Genomic DNA, 19,211 nt, shown 5'->3' with positions numbered 1-19,211 from the left:
TATAGCATTGGATCCAATCCTAGAGTGCCTTTGTCATTACTCCTCATGAAATCAAGGTACTCATTATGGAAAAATTGGACCTTTTAGATAAATGACATACCTTGCAAGTAGTCGTTATCATTATTGTGGTCTCAACAAGGAGGATGGCTATGCCATTTGTAAGACCTGCATATTTTTTTCACTTTGATATTTTAAAATGCATAGAGTCAAGGTGCTTTGTGCATAGCTACCTATGGGCCTCTGTACTATCCATCACTCACAAATAGTTATTGGAGATGGCCTTGAAAGATCAAAATTGCCCTTCTCATCACAGTGTTGAGCTTGATCAACATTACAAGAAAGGGGACCATATTGGAAAAAGGATTGATCATTCTAGTGCACAAATTTTCCACATGCAGTGGGTGCAGCTCTCTAACCTCCAAAGATATCCTTCTAGTATTAGGTCAACGGGGGCCCCATGAAGCTTCTTCACTTGCAACTCCAAAGTCTTCACATCCACAAACTTTTCCTATTAAATAAACTCTTTCAAAGAGTGTACTCACAAGTCAATAACGTTCTGGAAGCCTCTACACCTTGCTCCTCGTGTTCATCAAAAGATAGTGATGAGGCTACATCCACTTGCTAGGGCATTGGATTTTGTCCGTTCTTTGAGCTCTCAAGGCTTGCCTTGGCCGTTCCCATCTTTGAGTCCTCACTACTTGAATTCTTGCTCTTTGATTCCCTAGATGGAACTTGATTTAGGAACATTTACGGAGCAAGTTTGGGTACGTTATTGGCATTTTAAATGATAAATTCTTGTACTTAATCCTTTACAGCAATGGGCTTGATTCTCTCAAAGTCACAACTCAACTCAAGAGTTGCAACTTGCTTCTATAGAGTTTCAATGTTGTTGGGCACTTTGAATGTGACAAAGAGATTATATCTTCACTTAAGGTGATTGACCTCATAGTGCCACAACTTTTAGTTCTTCTCATTGGCCTAATGAATGGAACTCCTAGCAATGTAAAAGGGCAAGCTCTTGGAATCTATAAATTTAAGGTACCATGAGGATATTTGTGGGTTAGGCCTTGACATCTAGAAATTCCTTTGCTACCAAGAGCCTTTATGAAGGTAATGTAGAGTTAATAAAACCTCTTTGATGACCATCCAAAGTGACTAGCTTGGACTTGAAAACTAGAGAGGCCATATTTTCTTCACATGCTTGGAAGGTTAGTAACATCTAGGTGAGACATCTAGGTTAGGTAAGACACTAGGGGGTCACTCTTTGAAGCACTCCCCTTCTACTTACTATCTTGAGCTTCAATGGTTTGCACAAAGGAAAAAGAAACAAATTTGGGAATTGAATCAAAATCCATTGTAGATATTGAACATAACTACAAATAAAATAAGAAAATGGACTTTCTCAATTAGTTTTTTATTCAAGCTTTGTGAAAATGGAAAATTAAGATAAAAATTCAAAGGATGGCAATGAGAAATAAGAAGGGAGACCTACCCTACAACGCGCATGAATTCATCCTTAGGATTGAATTAGTACAAGTTTGCATAATAACTTGATCCCTAGGATTCACTTACCATGAGGTTGGACAATAATTTGATCCTTGGGAATGGCAAGGTGTGTATGAGATCCTAGGCATTGAATTTGCGAGAGGATAATGCTGTTTTGATCCTTAGGGTGAATTTTAGGTGGATCTCCATGCCCATTCCGATCCTTGGGATTGAACCTTGGTGGAGCTTTACACAACTCTGATCTTGGGATCAGACTAGCATTAGGTCGCAATCTAGGTCGCAATCTAATCTAAGCTTGAGGATTAGTATGTCACGAAGCTTCTCATAACTCTTTACAATAATATGATCCTAGGATACTAGGGATTAACTTAACATGGTGCCGAACGAGAGCATGGGACTCTTGTAGAAAATCTAATCCTAGATTCACATTAGCATGAAGCACAAGGGTAATCAATCCTAGGATCGAATTCAAGTGATACACTTGAATTCGATCCTAGGATTGATTACCCTTGTGCTTCATGCTAATGTGAATCTAGGATTTGATTGCATAATGATCTAGCAATAAGTTGCTCTCTAATCCACTCCTGAATCAGATAAGGGTGAAACCTTTGGGAAGGCTTCATGCGAATTCAATCCATAAGCTCATGCAAATCGATCCTTAGGATCGGTATGGCAAGTGATATCCTTGAGTTGATCCTCAGATTGGAATGGCATGCAACATCATCAATCTAGTCCTTAGATTAGATTTTCTTTAGCCTACAAGCTAATCCAACCTTGAGGATTGGATTAGCATGAACCTTCCCTAAAGGCTTCATCCTAAACCAATCCTCAGGGTTGGATTAGTTGGAGGCTCACACCAGTTTGACCTTGGCGATTAGACTTGCGTGAATTGTCTTGAGTTTTGCATGCAATTTCAATCCCTAGGATCATACGAGCTTGATAATTGATGCCAATTGATAAATGAAGGATATTTATTTTTTTATTTTTGTAAATAGATTTCAAAAATAAAGACACAGATTATAATATTTTTATTCTACTTGCTTCTTTGGATTTAAGGCCATTTTGTTTACAAGCATGGGTTGTGAAAAGGTGGCAGTGGTGGGAGCAAGGGAGAGATAGATCTAGGGAGTTCAATAAAAATGAGGAATTAGGACAAACGCCTTCACTAATAACAAATGGAGCAAGTCAATGTATTAAGGCTAATTGCACTGTATCTACTCCCTCAAGGAACTTGGGAAAAAGAAGGTTATACATTATCAAAATATTCACGAGTTAAGAATACAATTCTTGATATCTAAGACTCAACCGAGGGAAATTTGCACTACCATCATGTGTTATATTCAAAATTTTTTAGAAAGAGTACAAGTGAGAAAGCTAAGGGCTATGAGGATACTATACGTTGTTTGAATCATAAGGAACAAGTTTATTACTTGAATGTTGAAATCACCTCCCTAAAGAATGAGCACGCAAAGTATTGTTTGAAGAGTATGCAAATTTGTAAATCAACCTTTAAAAACATTCATAGCTTGGGGATGCAAGGCTGGCACATGTGCAAAAGAGGACAAGGCGAAGTAATTGTGCTCACATATGCAAATACTACTTTGATTTTTTCATTCTTTCTTTTTCAATCTTAGTTGCTATCATATGCATCGAACAAAATGCAAAAAAAGATCTTGTACATGCACTCTCTACTTATCTGGTGCAATTTAAGAGGGTGTTAAGGATGGTGTAAATTGTGCTACATTCTAAAGGCATAGGGCCCAATACACACACACACACACACACACACACAATAGTGTACAATTAGTGATCTTGTGCACTCCAATCCGTCCCTTTGATCCTCTAGCACAACACATAATTAAAAAAACACAATCATTTCAAGTTGGGACTCCACTTAGTCGAGACAAAGCTCCATTAATTAAAACTAAGGCAAAATAGCTCCATTTTGAGCCACATGAGATTTTGGAGATGACCACCTTCATCTATGAAGAGAAGAAAAATCTATTAACATCTGCGGAAGACCCACAGAGGTCTATTAGACAAAGTACAAACACCAAAAACTGATTTACTCCATCTTGATAACCAGAGAATTATGGGAGTGCACAATGCTTGCCCATCTTGATAATCTACCCATTTGCTTGCTTTGCATGCTTTCTTTACTTTGGTGAGTTAACAGTTTCTTCATTTAAGAATGGATTAGAGAGAGCTCCTTACATATCCAAATCTTTGTACCCTTTGGATTAAGTGTTTGTCTTAGGATCTTAACTCTTGCTCTCCCTCTAAAGTAGACATGTGCTTGTGTACCATTTTGACTAGTATTGCATACATCATTTCATCCCATTCAATTGTGGTACTTCCTTTTTAAGACATTTACATCATCTATGTCTTTCTCCTTATCATCATAAGGCAACCATCTTTCAATGCCCCAATGAGTAAGATTGTCTTATTGGATGTGCTAGTTTCTTACCCTTTTACCTTCGCATAAAGATCCACTTTATTGACTTTGTTGCTCGCAATCATCCATTTATGCTTGATTAAGCTCAATTGATTGGTGATCATATTCTTAACCGTGGAGACATGTATTGGTGTCGACAGAGATGTATTACATTTGTGTATGACCTTTGAAATAATTCCTTGTTTTCCATTACTTTACACACCTACTCTTTCCTCCCAAGGATTGCAAGCAACTCTTTAATTTCTTGTTGCAAGTAATTGCTCTTGTCAATTTGAGATTATTATGTCTCAAATAAGTCTTCGCATAAGGAGTGTGTGTTGATAATGCTACAATGGCAAAATATGAGAGCTTGCTTGTTGGAGTTGAAGCGATTATCTAGGTCACGTGACTAAAGGGGACTCAAAGGGACCCTAGATGCAACGAAATGCCCTCCATGGTTTAACCAATTCTACTAGACAAATGCTTCACTTAAAGTCTTCTTCATGGGTTTTTACATTTGTGATGTCCCTATCTACGCTTTTTGATTGCAGTTCAATGTGGAGACAATTGAATAATGGAATTTGGATTCACTTGGCAAAGGATAAGAGTGATTGGACAATTAGGGAGCAACCCCAAAGCAAACACTAAGGACTTCACTTAGTGGTGTTTATAGCTTTGGGGGGATCCGATCACTTTGTGAGATACAATGGAACCCAAGGAGTGATTTTGGCTATCTACAATTGAGTAGTTAGAGAGTAATGGAGGCAGTTTTCTTCTCATTCACCACATGCATCCACAATTGAATATTTTATAGCCCCTATGCAAGTGACATTTTGGCTAGATTTGTATCCTACCTTTGGACTAGCCTCCGCCAAAGGAAGATGGTGGTCAATGAAGACTTGCCCATTAGCCCATGGTTGATGAGGAGAGGTGTAACTTGTCATTGTTACACGCGTGCAAACATAGAGATGAGGCCTAATGTATTCGATAGTGCTCTCCCAAGATTGATTCAAGGTTGGAGAGGATTCGTTGGGTCTTCACTAGGGGTATGGTGACATGGATGTCAAAGGTGAGGCATGCTTTCATTCTACCTAGCCTATTTGATAGACGGAGAGCTCGTCATATTCAAGTCTCCATCCCTCCAGCTTATTGGTACCAAAAGCTTTCATCGAGAAGACAGCACTAGGAAAACGCTTGCCAACATCAATCTGGAATATCTAATTGCATGATGCAGTCTTGTGATGGAGCAGAATCCACTTGAGATACTCCAACTAGAAACTGATTCTAAGTACATGAAGCATTCCATTATGTTAAGGTAGGTCAAAATATAAGTTTATGATCAGATTGCACTGCCATGCTAATAGTCCTGCGGATTCTATTATGCTATTAGCTGTTGGAGTACTGTATGACCTCCTGAAACTTTCTGCAAGCTGTCGTCCTTGGACCCTATCAAACCTGTATAGAATGCAAATAGTATAAATCACTTATTGTATAATCATTGACAATTACATGAGCCATACAATGTTAGAGCAACTTCTATAAACGACTGAAACTAAGTACAGTAGAACAATAAATGTGCAACAACTCCTTGACTTCTAAGCAACTGCTTTCTATATGCACAACTAAGCTAAACAAGTTGATATCATTTCGGACACCAGATTTAAAAAACGGTTCCTATCTTGATTGTTATCTTAGTCATCAGAGATGACAAATCATAAACCAAAATGCATTAATGACGAGAAATCATTCTGAATCTGAATCTGCAAAAATTGTTGATCTTAATCTCCTTGGTGCCTCTGCCTCATCATCTTCTGAAATCTTTTGCCTCACAATGATACCTATACAAGAGATTAAGAATTATTAGAAAGGGATTGCGACAATTTGCAATACAAAACCATCATAAAGTCCTTTCGTGATAGAATGTTACCTTTGCGTACAAGCCACTTTTCTAATGTTCTGGTAGAAAAATCATCAATCCCTCCCAAGTCCTGGAAGCCTACCAACCTGTCATATGCAACTCCATCCCTACAAAGCACAATGAAACAGTCTTGGGCTTATACCAACGGTCATAGGTATTTCTTGATACATGCCAAGTATATTTGAATGACCAAAATAATTTCCTGGCAAATAATTCTCATACCTGAACAAGATAATGCAGGGAAGTGTCTTGATAACCAACTTCGTAACAAAAAATGGAGCATTCTGCAATGATCCAAAACCAGAGAAGTTTTGACACAAGCATTCTAATTGAGAGAGAAAAGGAAAAAATTCTTGTGAACGTTCATATAAGCCTCACACCTATCAGAAAAATTAGCATGTTTTAAATGAAGCAGAGCAAATCCATACTAACAAAAACGAGAACATGATAGTGTGTACTTGCAAGACTGAAGATAACATAGAGTTGGAGAAACTGTGAGAAAGCCAAAAAGAATTGCACACACTACAAATTACAAGAAACCTGTGGGTTTTGTAGGAAACCCTAAAACTTTAAACTAATTCAATCCTTCATGTGGCTTGGTTGAAGCCTTTCGTGGGACCTTCATTGACCAATATCAAGGATGAAAATCCTCTTGAGATCATGGATGAAGCAGAGGTGCAAGAGCCAAAGCAAATATTTTGCACAGTTCAAACACAGTTGTAAAGAGGTAGCCTGATGAAAACCGTCAGTGGGTTCATGTGCATCTGGCCCCCCCTACTTGCAAAAAGAGAGCTTAATAGAGGGCTCTGGCATTGATTGACACTGTGATTTGCATCTACCTTTGTTTAATATTATCAGTTCCATTGAGCCCGCGAAAAGTGGAATGAGTCCTCTGCTCATTTGGCCTCAACCACATGCAGTTCTACTCTAGTTCGCCCGTACTAGTTTCCCAACCAAGGGAAGCCTCGCTGCTCTCACTAAGGCTGTCAATAGACGTGAGGTCTTTTGTAATGCTTGCTCCTTCTCTCCAAGGTCTAAGGGCATGCATGGTCTGAGTAAGTTGCACAACTCCTTGAATGGCCTCAGCTGTCCACTACACCAAATGGCCAGTGGGTGGACCCACTAAGGACTAGAGCTACGTGACAAGATCCCTAACCTCCTCTTGGTGGAGGGAGTCTGGCAGCCTCACTCTTCTCTGTTAGCACCCCTAGAATGGAATGACATGGTTGTCTATGCTAGAATTCCTGTGAGGCCTCCTCTCTATATTACCTAGCCCGTATGTAGAACCAATCCAATCTCTCGAAAGACTGTTGTGTCTACATCAATGTTTCTAAAAGGCTTCACTTGCAAAATATCTCTATAGTCAATCCTCCACATTGGTTGTTTGCACCTGCTCCTAAATTACTTTAGGCAATGAACCAGAATCATGAAAAGAAAGCTGTCTTTCTTCTTAATGCCCTGGCAAAGAGCTGACCTTGTTAACAATTTTTATTTTTTCATTTTTTCTTTCAAAAAAAGAGACATCTCATCTACACTGTCTAAAAGAGTAGAGGCTAGAGAGGTCAGGTTGAAGATCTATGCCTCTAATGGAGAAGATAAATTGTTTCTAGCATCCTCTCTCTAGGGGGGATCTTGAGAAGAAGTAGCTCCAAGCTTATCCTTTGCAAACTTCAAGTTATTGAAGGCTCCTCCAACAATTAAGGGTAAATTTAGTCCAATCCAAGCAGCACCCCCACCAAAGAGCTCTCCCTTATCAATGACATTGAAACTTGAAAACCAAGGATTGGCCAATCAAAATGTAAATACCCCCACTGTTAGATATCAATGCTCCACTCTCGTGTAACTTCGCGGGAACCAGCTAACTCTACTTGTAAGCTCTCCATATGAGGAGAAGGCATTTGAGTAGCTCGGTTATCCGGTAGGTCCTGGTTTGGACACTAGATGGAGACCATGTGTGGCCTGATGATTGGACAGCTTCAGATAGAGTTGAGACACCGTCAACTAGGCTACATGCAAGTGCGGGAAGGCATACCATGACTAACCGCACTGAGGGTAGATGGAGCATTTCCCGGGGCAGCCCACTCTCGGGTTGCAAGGCCCATTTGGAGCCTCAGATGATCCCGGATGGCTCTGGGCCGAACGGAGTCCGTAGGTTAGGTGCTCTATTTTGCACACCGGTTCTATCGTGTGGTCGGTGACCTATTTTAGGACCGATCCCCAGTCGACCGTTTTGAGCGAACTGGGTCGGTCACTCAATTGGCTCTAACCGACTACTTGTGGTGGCTATAAAAGAGCAAGCTTGTGAAGCCCATTTCATCACTGACTACAGCAACCCTGATTCCTTAGCATCCAACCTCCGTCTTCTACTGTTTTCAGCACGCCATCTAAGCTTCTTTCACAAGAGCGCACGGTTAGGAGGCAACGCCATCTATTGTATTAGTTTTACAGTAATCAAATTTTTAATTCTCCATACTATTTTCTCTCTTGCGTACGAGATCCTATTATCTGTTGAGCACAGACATTGTATTGTTTTCTTACAAGGTATCAGAGCCTAGACTCTAGCAAGAAGATTTGGTAGTGTGTTTCTATTTGCGAGCAGATTGTGAGAGATGGCCCAGCCCGCAAGACTGTGAATCCCATCGTTCGACGAAAGCGGAAAGTTGGACGGCTCTAATCCACTTTGGAAGTTCAAGATAAAGACCATCCTAAGCGCATATGAGCTTTGGAATACTGCTCCTGGGGTGGACCTGAAACCGATTCCGAGACCGAATCCAACCAATGCAACACAATAGATAATATCAATTGCGGATGAGATTCTCGCGTGGACAAGAAGATATGCAGATGCGCTGTGTTCTATTGTTTGCAGTGTAAGTGATTCCGTCATGGCATTAATTCAACATGTCACCACAGCGGAGGAGGCATGGACAGTCTTGAAAAATCAGTACGAGACCACGAATCAGATGCATATTCAGAATCTGGAGACTCAACTCGCGAACGAGAAACTGTCTGAGTTTGAAACGGCAGAAGTTCATCACCAGGGTGAAGAATCTGCGCGATCATATAACTGCGATTGGCATCACCATCACCAACGAGAATCTAGCTCGGAGATACATACGGATTCTCCCATCAAAGTACGACGGTCTTGTTACGACGCTGAATACGCAAAACAGAACTCTGCTTCTCAACTTTGAGAATTTCAGCGTGATGCTTCTGAAGGAGGAGATGCGTCAAAAGACGAGGACTGGAGAAGATTCGGCTTTCTACACTGGATCAAAGAAAGGTAAGAGTAAGGACTCTAGTAATCCATCTTCTGATGATAAAAAGAGAAAGAAGAAGATCAAGTGCTTTTATTGCAACAAGATAGAGCACAAGCAGAATGAGTGCCGAAAGAAGATCGCAGATAAGAACGGAGTAAGAAAGAGTCCAACAACAACGCGCAGGTAGTACCAGTAGAGCTGTTCGTAGCAACGGAGGCAGTTCATGTATTTGTGGATAAACCATGGATTATAGAAAGTGGTACATCGCGTCACATGATGAGTCAGAAGGATTGGTATACCTCTCTATAGCCGGTAGGGAATGACATCCTAGTAGCAATCGGCAATGATGCAAAATGTCCAAAAAGGAAAAGGTATGATTGCTCTCAAGTCAGATGGAGTTGTAAAACAGTTGTCTGATGTTCTTTATGTGCCATATATCAAGAGGAACTTATTGTCTGTTTCTGCGATCACGGATCGAGACCTTAAAGTTCACTTCGATAAGAATGGCGCACAGATTTTGGATCTTCAAGGAAAGGTCATTGGTAAAGATACACGGCGCAACAACATCTACCAACTCTCAACTTTCAGTGCTCCAGCAGATGTGAAGAACACTAAGCTGTGGCATGAGAGGTTTGGTCATCTAAACCTTAGTTCTTTAAAGGAGATGCATAAAAGTGGAATGATTGCAAACCTACCAAAAATTACAGATCTGCCCGATGTATGTGAAGCTTGCATGATGAACAAGCAGCATCGGCATCCCTTTCCTAGAGAGGCCAGCAGGACAAAGGCTCCTCTAGAGCTCGTTCACACGGACCTCTGCGGAAAGATGAAAACGGAAGCTTTGGGTACTACTTCATGACACTGATCGACAACTACAATAGAAGGATATGGATATACTTCCTGAAGACTAAAGACGAGGCTTTTAGTAAGTTTAAGGAATGGCATGTAATGGTCGAGAAAGAATCGGGGAGGAAGGTGAAGAAGTTGAGATCACACAGAGGTGGAGAGTTCATATCAACTGAATTCGAACGTTACTGCAGAAGTCACGGGATCAAGAGACAAAAACCCCTGCTACATACATCACAACAAAATGGAGTAGCAGAACGCAAGATGCACGTCATCTGTGAAATAGACAGAAGTATGATGAAAGGGAAAGATTTGCCAAAGACTTTCTGGGTTGAAGCATGTAACACAAAGTTTACATTCTGAATCGTAGCTACACGAAGGCTGTGAATGGGATGACTCCACTGCAACCTTTTCTGGTAAGAAACCTTCAACTGCACATTTCAGAGTTTTTGAATGTGACTGTTTTGTGCATATCCCTGATGCTAACAGGACCAAATGAAAACCGAAGAGCCGGAAGTGTATTTTCTTAAGCTACAGTGAAGAGACGAAGGGTTACCGTCTCTATAACCCTGTTACCAGGAAGGTAATTGTAAGTCGCGATGTGATCTTCTCAAAACAGCCGCATCAAGTGGAAGAGGATGCTTCCTTCCCAAACAACCAGGACCGGGATATCCATCCAGTACAACTACCAATAGCAGACCGAACTCCCTCAACGGTGCTTAAGAGGATTCAAGATAAAGAAGAGAAAGAAGAGTCTGCAGAACCACAACGACAACGGCCATTCCCGAAGTGGGTAAAGCAGCTTTTGGACGGCAGAGAACCTCCAGCCATTGAGGAGGAACCATCCGAACACCGCCGATCCAAGAGATTAGAGGAGCAAAGAAGGGTGCAGGAACACTTGATCGACTACGCGTTGATGACAGAGGTGATCCGTGCTGAAGAACCCAAGTGTCTTGAAGAGGCACAGGGTGATCATAGGTGGATGGAGGCTATGTAGTCGGAGCATGGCTCCATAATGAAGAACAACACTTGGAACCTTGTGGATCGATCACCAAAATGCAAGGTAATCGGCACCAAGTGGGTGTACAAGACCAAGTACAAGTCCAACGGCACGTTGGATAAGTACAAGGCTCGGCTCGTGGCAAAAGGATTTGCACAGGTACATGGTTTTGATTATCAGGATACTTTTGCTCCCACAGCTCGACTAACCACAATTCGCAGTGTTTTAGCTTTAGCTGCCCAAGGAAGTTGACCTGTGTTTCAGATGGATATAAAATCCGCCTTTCTGAATGGAGATCTCAAGGAAGAGGTATACATGGAATAACCATCAGGTTTTGAGATCCCCGGTTCATAAGGTAAAGTCTGTAAACTAAAGAAGGCACTTTACGGACTGAAACAGATCCCACGAGCGTGGTACCAGCGAATTGATGCCTACTTTCTGTAAAACAGGTTTGTAAGGAGCCCATCTGATACAAATTTGTATATCTTCAGAGAAGGAGACAAGTGTATGATTGTGGTTCTTTATGTGGACGACCTTGTCATAACAAGGAACCATGAAGAGAAGATCTCGCAGACAAAGCATTTGCTAGAAAGAGAGTTTGAAATGACAAACCTCTGACTAATGCATTTCTGTTTGGGGATTAAAGTTTGACAAGAGCCGAAACAGATCTTCATTTCATAGCTGAAGTATGCTGGAGAGATACTGAAGGCATTTGGCATAGCTGAGTGCAAGACAGTTGGTACCCCTATGGAGGTTGACGTGAAGCTCTCAAACGAGAATTCATCACCACTGGTGGACGAAGCGAAGTACAAAAGGCTTATGGGCAGCTTGATTTAGTTGTGCAACACGCAGCCGGACATCAACTTTGCGACTAGTGTACTAAGTAAGTTTTTCAATAAGCCTCCGGAGAACCATTGGAGGACAAGGATGCGGGTGCTGAAATACATCAAAGGCACACTTGATTATAGCATCACCTATACCAAGGACAACATCTTGACCGGATTCTGTGACTCAGATTGGACAGAAGGCGTGGACAGCAAGAGATCAATGACATGTTATTGTTTCACTTGAATCTGAAGCTGTATCATGGGTCAACAAGAAGCAACCCACAGTTGCTCTTTCTTCTATTGAGACCGAGTACAAATCAGCATGCTTTGCTTCTTGCGAGGCAGTGTGGTTGAGGAGGATTTTAGGAGACATGGGTGCAATGCAGAACAAGCCTACGCAATTATCATGTGACAATCAAAGTTGCATGGCGATTGCAAAGAACCCTGTGTTCCATGCTCGCACAAAACACATCGAGATTCAATATCACTTTGTACGCGAGCTCATCATGGATGGAGAGATCGACTTGGTGTACTATCCAACTACAGAGAATGCTGCGGACGTCTTCACGAAGACTCTTGGAAGAGACTTATTGGAGAGGCATCTTCATCGACTTGGCATTGGACCGAAAAAGTAAGTTCACTTGCGGATGGACATTGAGGGGGGGTGTTAGATATCAATGCTCCACTCTCGTGTAACTACACGGGAACCAGCTAACTCTACTTATAAGCCCTCCATATGAGAAGGCATTTGAGTAGCTCGGTTATCCGATACGTCCTGGTTTGGACACCAGATGGAGACCATGTGTGGCCTGATGGCTGGACGGCTTCGGATAGAGTTGGCACACCGCCAACTAGGCTACATGCAAGTGCGGGAAGGCATCCCATGACTAACCGCATTGAGGGTAGACGGAGCATTTCTCGAGACAGCCCACTCTCGTGTTGCGGGACCCATTTGGAGCCTCAGATGATCCCGGATGGCTCTGGGCCGAACGGACTCCGTAGGTCAGTTGCTCTATTTTATGCATCGGTTCTATCATGTGGTCGGTCGCCTATTTTGGGACGGACCCCCAGTCGATCGTTTTGGGTGGACTGGGTCGGTCACCCAATTGACTCTAACCGACTACTTGTGGTGGCTATACAAGAGCAAGCCCGTCAAGCCCATTTCATCACTCGCTACAGCAACCCTGATTCCTTAGCATCCAACCTCCGTCTTCTACTGTTTTCAGCACGCCATCGAAGCTTCTTTCACAGGAGCGCACGGTTGGGAGGCAGCGCCATCTATTGTATCAGTTTTACAGTAATCAAATTTTTGATTCTCCATACTATCTGTTTTCTCTCTTGCGTACGAGATCCTATTATCTGTTGAGCACAAACGTTGTATTGTTTTCTTACGCCCACCCCATCCTATTGATGGAAGCCAAACCTTGAGACCGTGCCAAGAGAGAAGGCACCCATGCTTGTGGATGTAGTCGGCTGAAACCATTGTTGGAATAGAATGATCATGTCCCACCTATGAGCTCCATATGAGGAGGACATGGGGGAGGCTGACAGACAGCATAATGCGATAAATTAGGGCTGCCATGTGACTGTTACATGGGCAGCAAATAGATCTCCTTGTTGGTTGAGTTTTAGCGCAGTCACATGGGCCACCCTGGTCATCACTAGGGCTGACACAAGGGCAGGATACAGCTCAGCCATGTGCCCATGGAAGAGAAATAAGAATAAACTGCTGAATGCCCCCCCAAGGGGGCCTTTATGTAAGGCAAGATGCCACCTCACCTGGCCGACCAGGTCCTACAGACCAGCCAACCAATCTGGGGCAACTGGCCCCCCAGACTGCTGACCAGTCTGTCGACCTGCCAACCTGCCACGTGACAGGCCGACAGGTCTTTAGGCTGCCCGACCTGCTGCTGCAGTCCACCTTGGCTACTCCTGCCGTCTACTGCTGACCAGTGGCTGGGCCTATAAATGGTCCCAGCCCTGGCTCCACATGTGGTCCAGCCAGAACTGGTGTGCAAGGAGGGGTAAGCAGGTGTGGCAGAGAGGAGTTGTCTACCTCAGTAGGACACCATAAAGTGCAAGTTTTGGTCTTACCTCAGTGACAATGAGCTGAAGGTGTTGGTACATGTTATAAAGATGGCTTTGAGGAATTGTTAGTTCTCAAATTTCCTTTAGTTAGGATATTCATGGTCTACAGTTTTGGCAGATTTTGTACGCGTATTATGGGTCATACATCTGTGTATTCTCTCTCTGGATGTGAAGTGTTTTTTCCACAAGGAGTGAGTTGGTACTTGGCAGTCTCAATCTATTCTTTCCACTGCTTGGGAGTTGGCTACAGCAGGCAGCACTCTTCTCTAACATGGTATCAAGGCTCGGTTGTCAATCAAGGAGAGCCATGGTCTCTAAGTCAAGCTCATAAGTCAGAGCCTTATAACCAAGAACTTCTCCAAACTGAAGGGTGGTGTCTTTGCCGAGGAGGGAAGAGCATTCACGTTCACATTCAGGTGTGTTTTCATTCGTTCCACATTTTGGTGAGGCTGGAAAGTTGGACGGAAGCAACTATCCAATCTGGAAAGTAGAGATTTGAAGCCATCTGGTGGCCAGGGTAATCTAGGAGGTAACGTAAGGAATGAAGCTGAAACCCGTTGACGTGGTGGATTGCACGGGCAAGGTCACAATACCAGCTGATCCTCCCAAATGTTGGCCTGTTAGGTAAAACGTGAGCTGTTGAGTTGTAGTAGAAAAACTCCTCACGCATAAATGGTGACACCTAAAGCTTTTTGGACCCAATCACACCTATTGCCTTGTGGGGGTGAGGTAAATGGTACACCTCATGGACCTCAAGCTCTCAAATGGCATGCCAGACCAAATCAGTGATATCTACTCCAAGAGTCAACCAAAAAGCTCCAACTAAGTCTCAAAAGAACCCCCCTTGGCTGCCTCCCCCCCTTTCCTTCATGTTTTTCTTTCCTTGTTCGCCTAGGAAAAAGACAAGATGGGCAAGGAGCTTGTAGGAAGGGTGAAGATGAAGAGGGCAGGCACAAATGAAGGAAGGAAAAGGGGAGTCTGAGACTGGCACTTAGAATCAAGACAAGGGTTCTAGGTGTGAGACGAACCATTTGGAAGGGTGGAAAACAATGCGCAAGCCCTGACGGCCTGAGTAGTAGAAGGGGGGATTTGACCATTTGTGCAGCCACAGAATTGCAAGGGGAACCGGAAGGTGTAATGGGCCCCTACGCCTGAACAACACATGCAAGCATCGAAGGCATAAGAAGAGGTCAAAAAGGGGGCTGAAGCTCCCTTGCTTGAATGCAGAGCTTGAAGGGGTGATGAACAATCAGAAGGGGGTAGAAGGGCTTGTGTGCAAGCCTAAGGAGCTCGTGGGTGAGAGCGGAAAGGAGGCGGAAGCGGTACATACTACAAAGATCCCTCCCTTGAGAGCACTTGAGCTCAGCCCTCTATATTTGCAACATGGCTTAGTGTAGGTTGCTCACAACTCCCAACATTCGCTCGCTTCTTGAAACCTCCTAGAGATGTGTCAGCAAAATCCCAAAATTAAAGGTTTGTTAATGGCAGAGGAAACATAAGAGATAAATTGGATCTTGCTCTCAACCTCGAACATTGTCCTCTCAAGACTTTTTCCCATTCTCTTTCTAGAGTGTCCTTATATCTACCACTTCAAGAATTCCTCTTTCATAAGCCTTATCTCCCCCTCCCGAGAGGAATTGTTTGGAATACATCCCCTCAAAGAATACAAAATTGGTGGTTCCTTAGAGCCTTGTTCAAAAGAAAATGTGTCTTTAAGGAAACTACAAACTTTTTTCTAATGGAAGCTTCCCTCATCAAGATATCTGAGTAACCCTCATTCAAGACCTTAAGATCAAAACCAAAAAACTTTACTAAACACAACTGCCTTGGTGCTGGATTCTCCATGTGGTTCTTATTTGAGTGACCCTTCTGGCTTAAAAGGCAAGTTAATCATGCAGGCTTGTTAGTGTTCTGCATGTATATTTCTGCCCAAACACCAAGGCCTCCCAAGACTTTGAATGACTCGGTTTCGTTTCTCTGTGGCTATACGCCACAAACTGCTACAAGATGACAAGGAAAGGACCCAAACAGCCAGAAGCCAGACTTGCTTAAACAGCTACATAATAAAATGAACCCGCCAAGCACTTAACAGGAGTTTTATTTATAAGACCACCAAAATTTCATGAGAACCAGAAGTAAACTCAAAAGCCAATGTTACCCACTATATCAAGTACAGTATGTAACCATTGTATGAGTCATAGGTTTCCTTTTTTCAAACATTTAAATTGAAGATTTTAAAATCAGAAATTCTACTTGCTATAGACTTGTGCCGCTGCTTTGAAGGGACAAAATAGAAGCATAAAAAATGGTATTGTCTTACTGACCTCCACATCTACTTTGATGAATTTAGTATCAAAATATTTGGGGGCCAGCAGTTTGAGATGCTTGTCCACAATCCTGCCATTTTAAAACAATCAAGAACATACATATGGAGCAGCATTTGATTAGGATTAAAAACGATGGAAACTAATCATCATAGACTTTGCCATTTAGAGTAACTCGGAAGTTGCGATTTACTTGCAGCGTACAAACTCCTGATGAGAAAAGTGACACACCGCCTTCTCACTACCTGTAACTTCGCCCAGAAAATCCCCCTCCGTCACCTAGGCAGACAGGAGTTAACGTTTTCATTAGTTGTCAATGTACTGCCCAGGAATGTTAACTCTTCAAATGCATTCAAATATTAACATAAAGGAATTACCTCTCTATATTCTCCATGCCCCTTTCTCTCCAATGCCTGTCGTTTCTCTGTTTCTTTCTGTATGTCTCAGAAAGAGAAACGTTCAGGACTTCACGCAAGGGTGATTATTACGATGTTCGCAGACTCACCAACAAGTTATTGCAAAAGCACACCTTTAAGGCACCAATCCTTTCTGAATGGAGACGCTCCAGCTCTGGATCCTGAGGTTGGCAATGATAGAATAGAAGTACAAACGGAGATCACACCATTACCCCGAGTTTGCCAAAGAAACTTCTATACGTTGTCTCGATTTTATAATACACTAGAAATTAGTCATGTACATTAGCTAGACAGACAAGATCGGATGCTTCCTTAAAAATACAAGCAGATGCACGGGACTTCTTAATTTCATAAACACTAAGTTATATCGCCATACTGAGTCCAAAATATGTCTCCTTACATCCAATAAATCGTCGAGATCAACTTCCTGCTGAACCGAGGCAGATGCCCGAGACCTCTCTTGAGCCAGTAATTCCTGCAGCAGATGTGGAAATTCCGTCATAAACCAACCAACCATTCTGCAGGAGAGCTACCCAACAATACAATGCAGCATATCTAGAAAGAAGAGGTGTGGTTGATAAGATTGGCAAGGATTGATACGCGAAATTGAATGCAATCGCAAGGCAAATAAGTAGGAAAAAGGAAAATACGGAAGGAATGAAATACCTTCTGGTAATCACGCGCAGCTGCGCCCAAGGCTGTGCCGAGGGCGAGATCGGACATGGTGGAGCGGAAACCCTCAGGATCCATTGCGAGCTTCGCAGAGAGTTGGGAGGTTTTTGGAGGATTGTTAGGAGGAGAGCGGGAAAATCCCTTTGCAGTTGGTTAAGTTCAATTGGATGGTTCCAAGGGCTTACTACTGCACTCTATCGGGTTAGCTTTTGGCCTTCATAAGTTCACATCTCCGAGGGGCATGTAGTCCAGCAGTAATTTTTGGTGTGTGTCTCATGTGTGTGAGTTAGACCAGTTCTCGACCTTGTGGACCTTGTGTCCTCCACCGGTCCAAGCCACGTGTGTGGGGGTGTGCGTGGAACAAAAAAACAAAATCGAGTTAACCAGTCCAAGGCAGTGTGCCCCTCAATAGGCCCACCGGTGTGTGAGCGTGGAGTGGGTGTGTTACAACAAAGAAATCAAGTAAATTTGGAGAAGGTTCTTCCAATCTCTTAATTTTTCCTCAAAGTAGCCTTCAAATCATGAGACTTAAAAGCCCACACACAATAGTCGTGATCATGAAGGAAAGCATTGGAGCCCATGCATAACAACAACCATTGTTGCAACTTCTAAGATCCTAACGAGTCTCATCATAGGCCCCATGGCCCATACCACAATTTTCTAGCTCAGCAAACCCCTACCCCAAGGCCCATACCACAATTTTCTAGCTTTGCAAGCCTCTTCTCAAGCCATTGCCAATAGTAGCTATCTCCATTGACAAGCTCATTAAGGCCCTTAGTTCTTTACATGGGCCCGTCTCATTGCACCAAATTTCATTAGAGCTTCAAGTAGTGCCTTAGTCTCAGCATGGTCTCCTTCAAATGCAGCAACCACCATCCTAGTTCACAATATTAGCACATTGAGCCTTACATCCTCATTTATGGTGCCTTCCCCACCACCTCAAGCTTCAAAGCTCTGAGCCATTTTGACCTTAGCGCTAACTCCTTGTCCTATGCATCCGGCCACTCCACAAGGAAGAAGCAACCACATGGCTTGATAACATCACCATTTGTAGCCATGTGTTAGGTAGCAAATAAAGATCAGGTGTAACAAATGCAAAAATAACACATGGTATCCGACCACCATGTCATCCTTATAATTTACACTTGGCACAATCATGTAATCATATCACAACAACAATCTAGTCAGCCTTATTATTTATACGTGACACAACCATGTAATCATATCACAACAACAATCTAGTCACTTGCCACCTCAACACACACGTCCACCTCATCACCTTGCTACCATGTTAGTCTTATTATTAACATGTGGCACAAGCCATGTCTCTTGTTATACAATAATCTAGTCACTTGGCACCTCAATAATGCATTGCCACCTCATCACCTTACCACCTAAGCAAAATGTGCTACATAAGCACACTTATATTGTAGTACATCCACACACAAGCCACTATCGCCTATGCATGTTAAAAACACACCCCCACTATCACTCACATTACATGTGCATACAATTGTCATATCATCATTCTTCATGTACATTGAATCTTACATCAAATTTTCAATCATTTAACGGTAGCCTAACGGACGAGTAGGCTAGATTCGAGACCCTAACTCCCACAAAAAGGCAATCATATAGACTGAAATGAGTGCTCTCTCCCTAGTCATGAGAACCTTCTAGTTGAAGTTGCAAGGGTACCCAAAAAGGGTTGCAAGGGTACCCATAAAAAGTCTATTTTAGAAGCTTGGACTTGCCTATTTTTAGAAGCTTAGACTCGCCTATTTTTTGAACATTAATATAATGATCATTTTGCATCCAAATGGAGTCCAATTTTAACTAAGGTTTTACACACTAAAATTACACATCAAATATGTCATAAAGCATATTTTTGTGCTATGTTAACGCTTCTCCCCTCACGTTCCC

The 19,211-nt window shown here is 42.6% G+C and overlaps 1 protein-coding gene across 1 annotated transcript; it reads right to left on the bottom strand.

Moving 5' to 3' along the window:
• Positions 1-5,411: 5,411 nt before the first annotated feature.
• Positions 5,412-17,511, bottom strand: LOC147886894 (thioredoxin domain-containing protein PLP3B-like). The gene is made up of 9 exons (XM_087394607.1): positions 17,283-17,511; positions 17,017-17,091; positions 16,730-16,777; positions 16,578-16,634; positions 16,394-16,479; positions 16,201-16,273; positions 6,081-6,142; positions 5,868-5,965; positions 5,412-5,778 (listed from the first exon to the last, which is right to left on the bottom strand). The coding sequence occupies exons 1-9, from the start codon at positions 17,364-17,366 to the stop codon at positions 5,684-5,686; spliced, it is 678 nt and encodes a 225-aa protein (XP_087250733.1). The 5' UTR covers positions 17,367-17,511; the 3' UTR covers positions 5,412-5,683.
• Between the last annotated feature and the right edge of the window lie 1,700 nt (positions 17,512-19,211).

Source organism: Dipteris shenzhenensis, chromosome 23 (genome assembly GCF_047967505.1).
Source record: "Dipteris shenzhenensis isolate YYH24624 ecotype China chromosome 23, Dip_SZ_1.0, whole genome shotgun sequence".
NCBI classification, from domain to species: domain Eukaryota; kingdom Viridiplantae; phylum Streptophyta; class Polypodiopsida; order Gleicheniales; family Dipteridaceae; genus Dipteris; species Dipteris shenzhenensis.
Note: the sequence above shows the minus strand (reverse complement) of the source record. Positions and strands in the feature narration are given on the sequence as shown.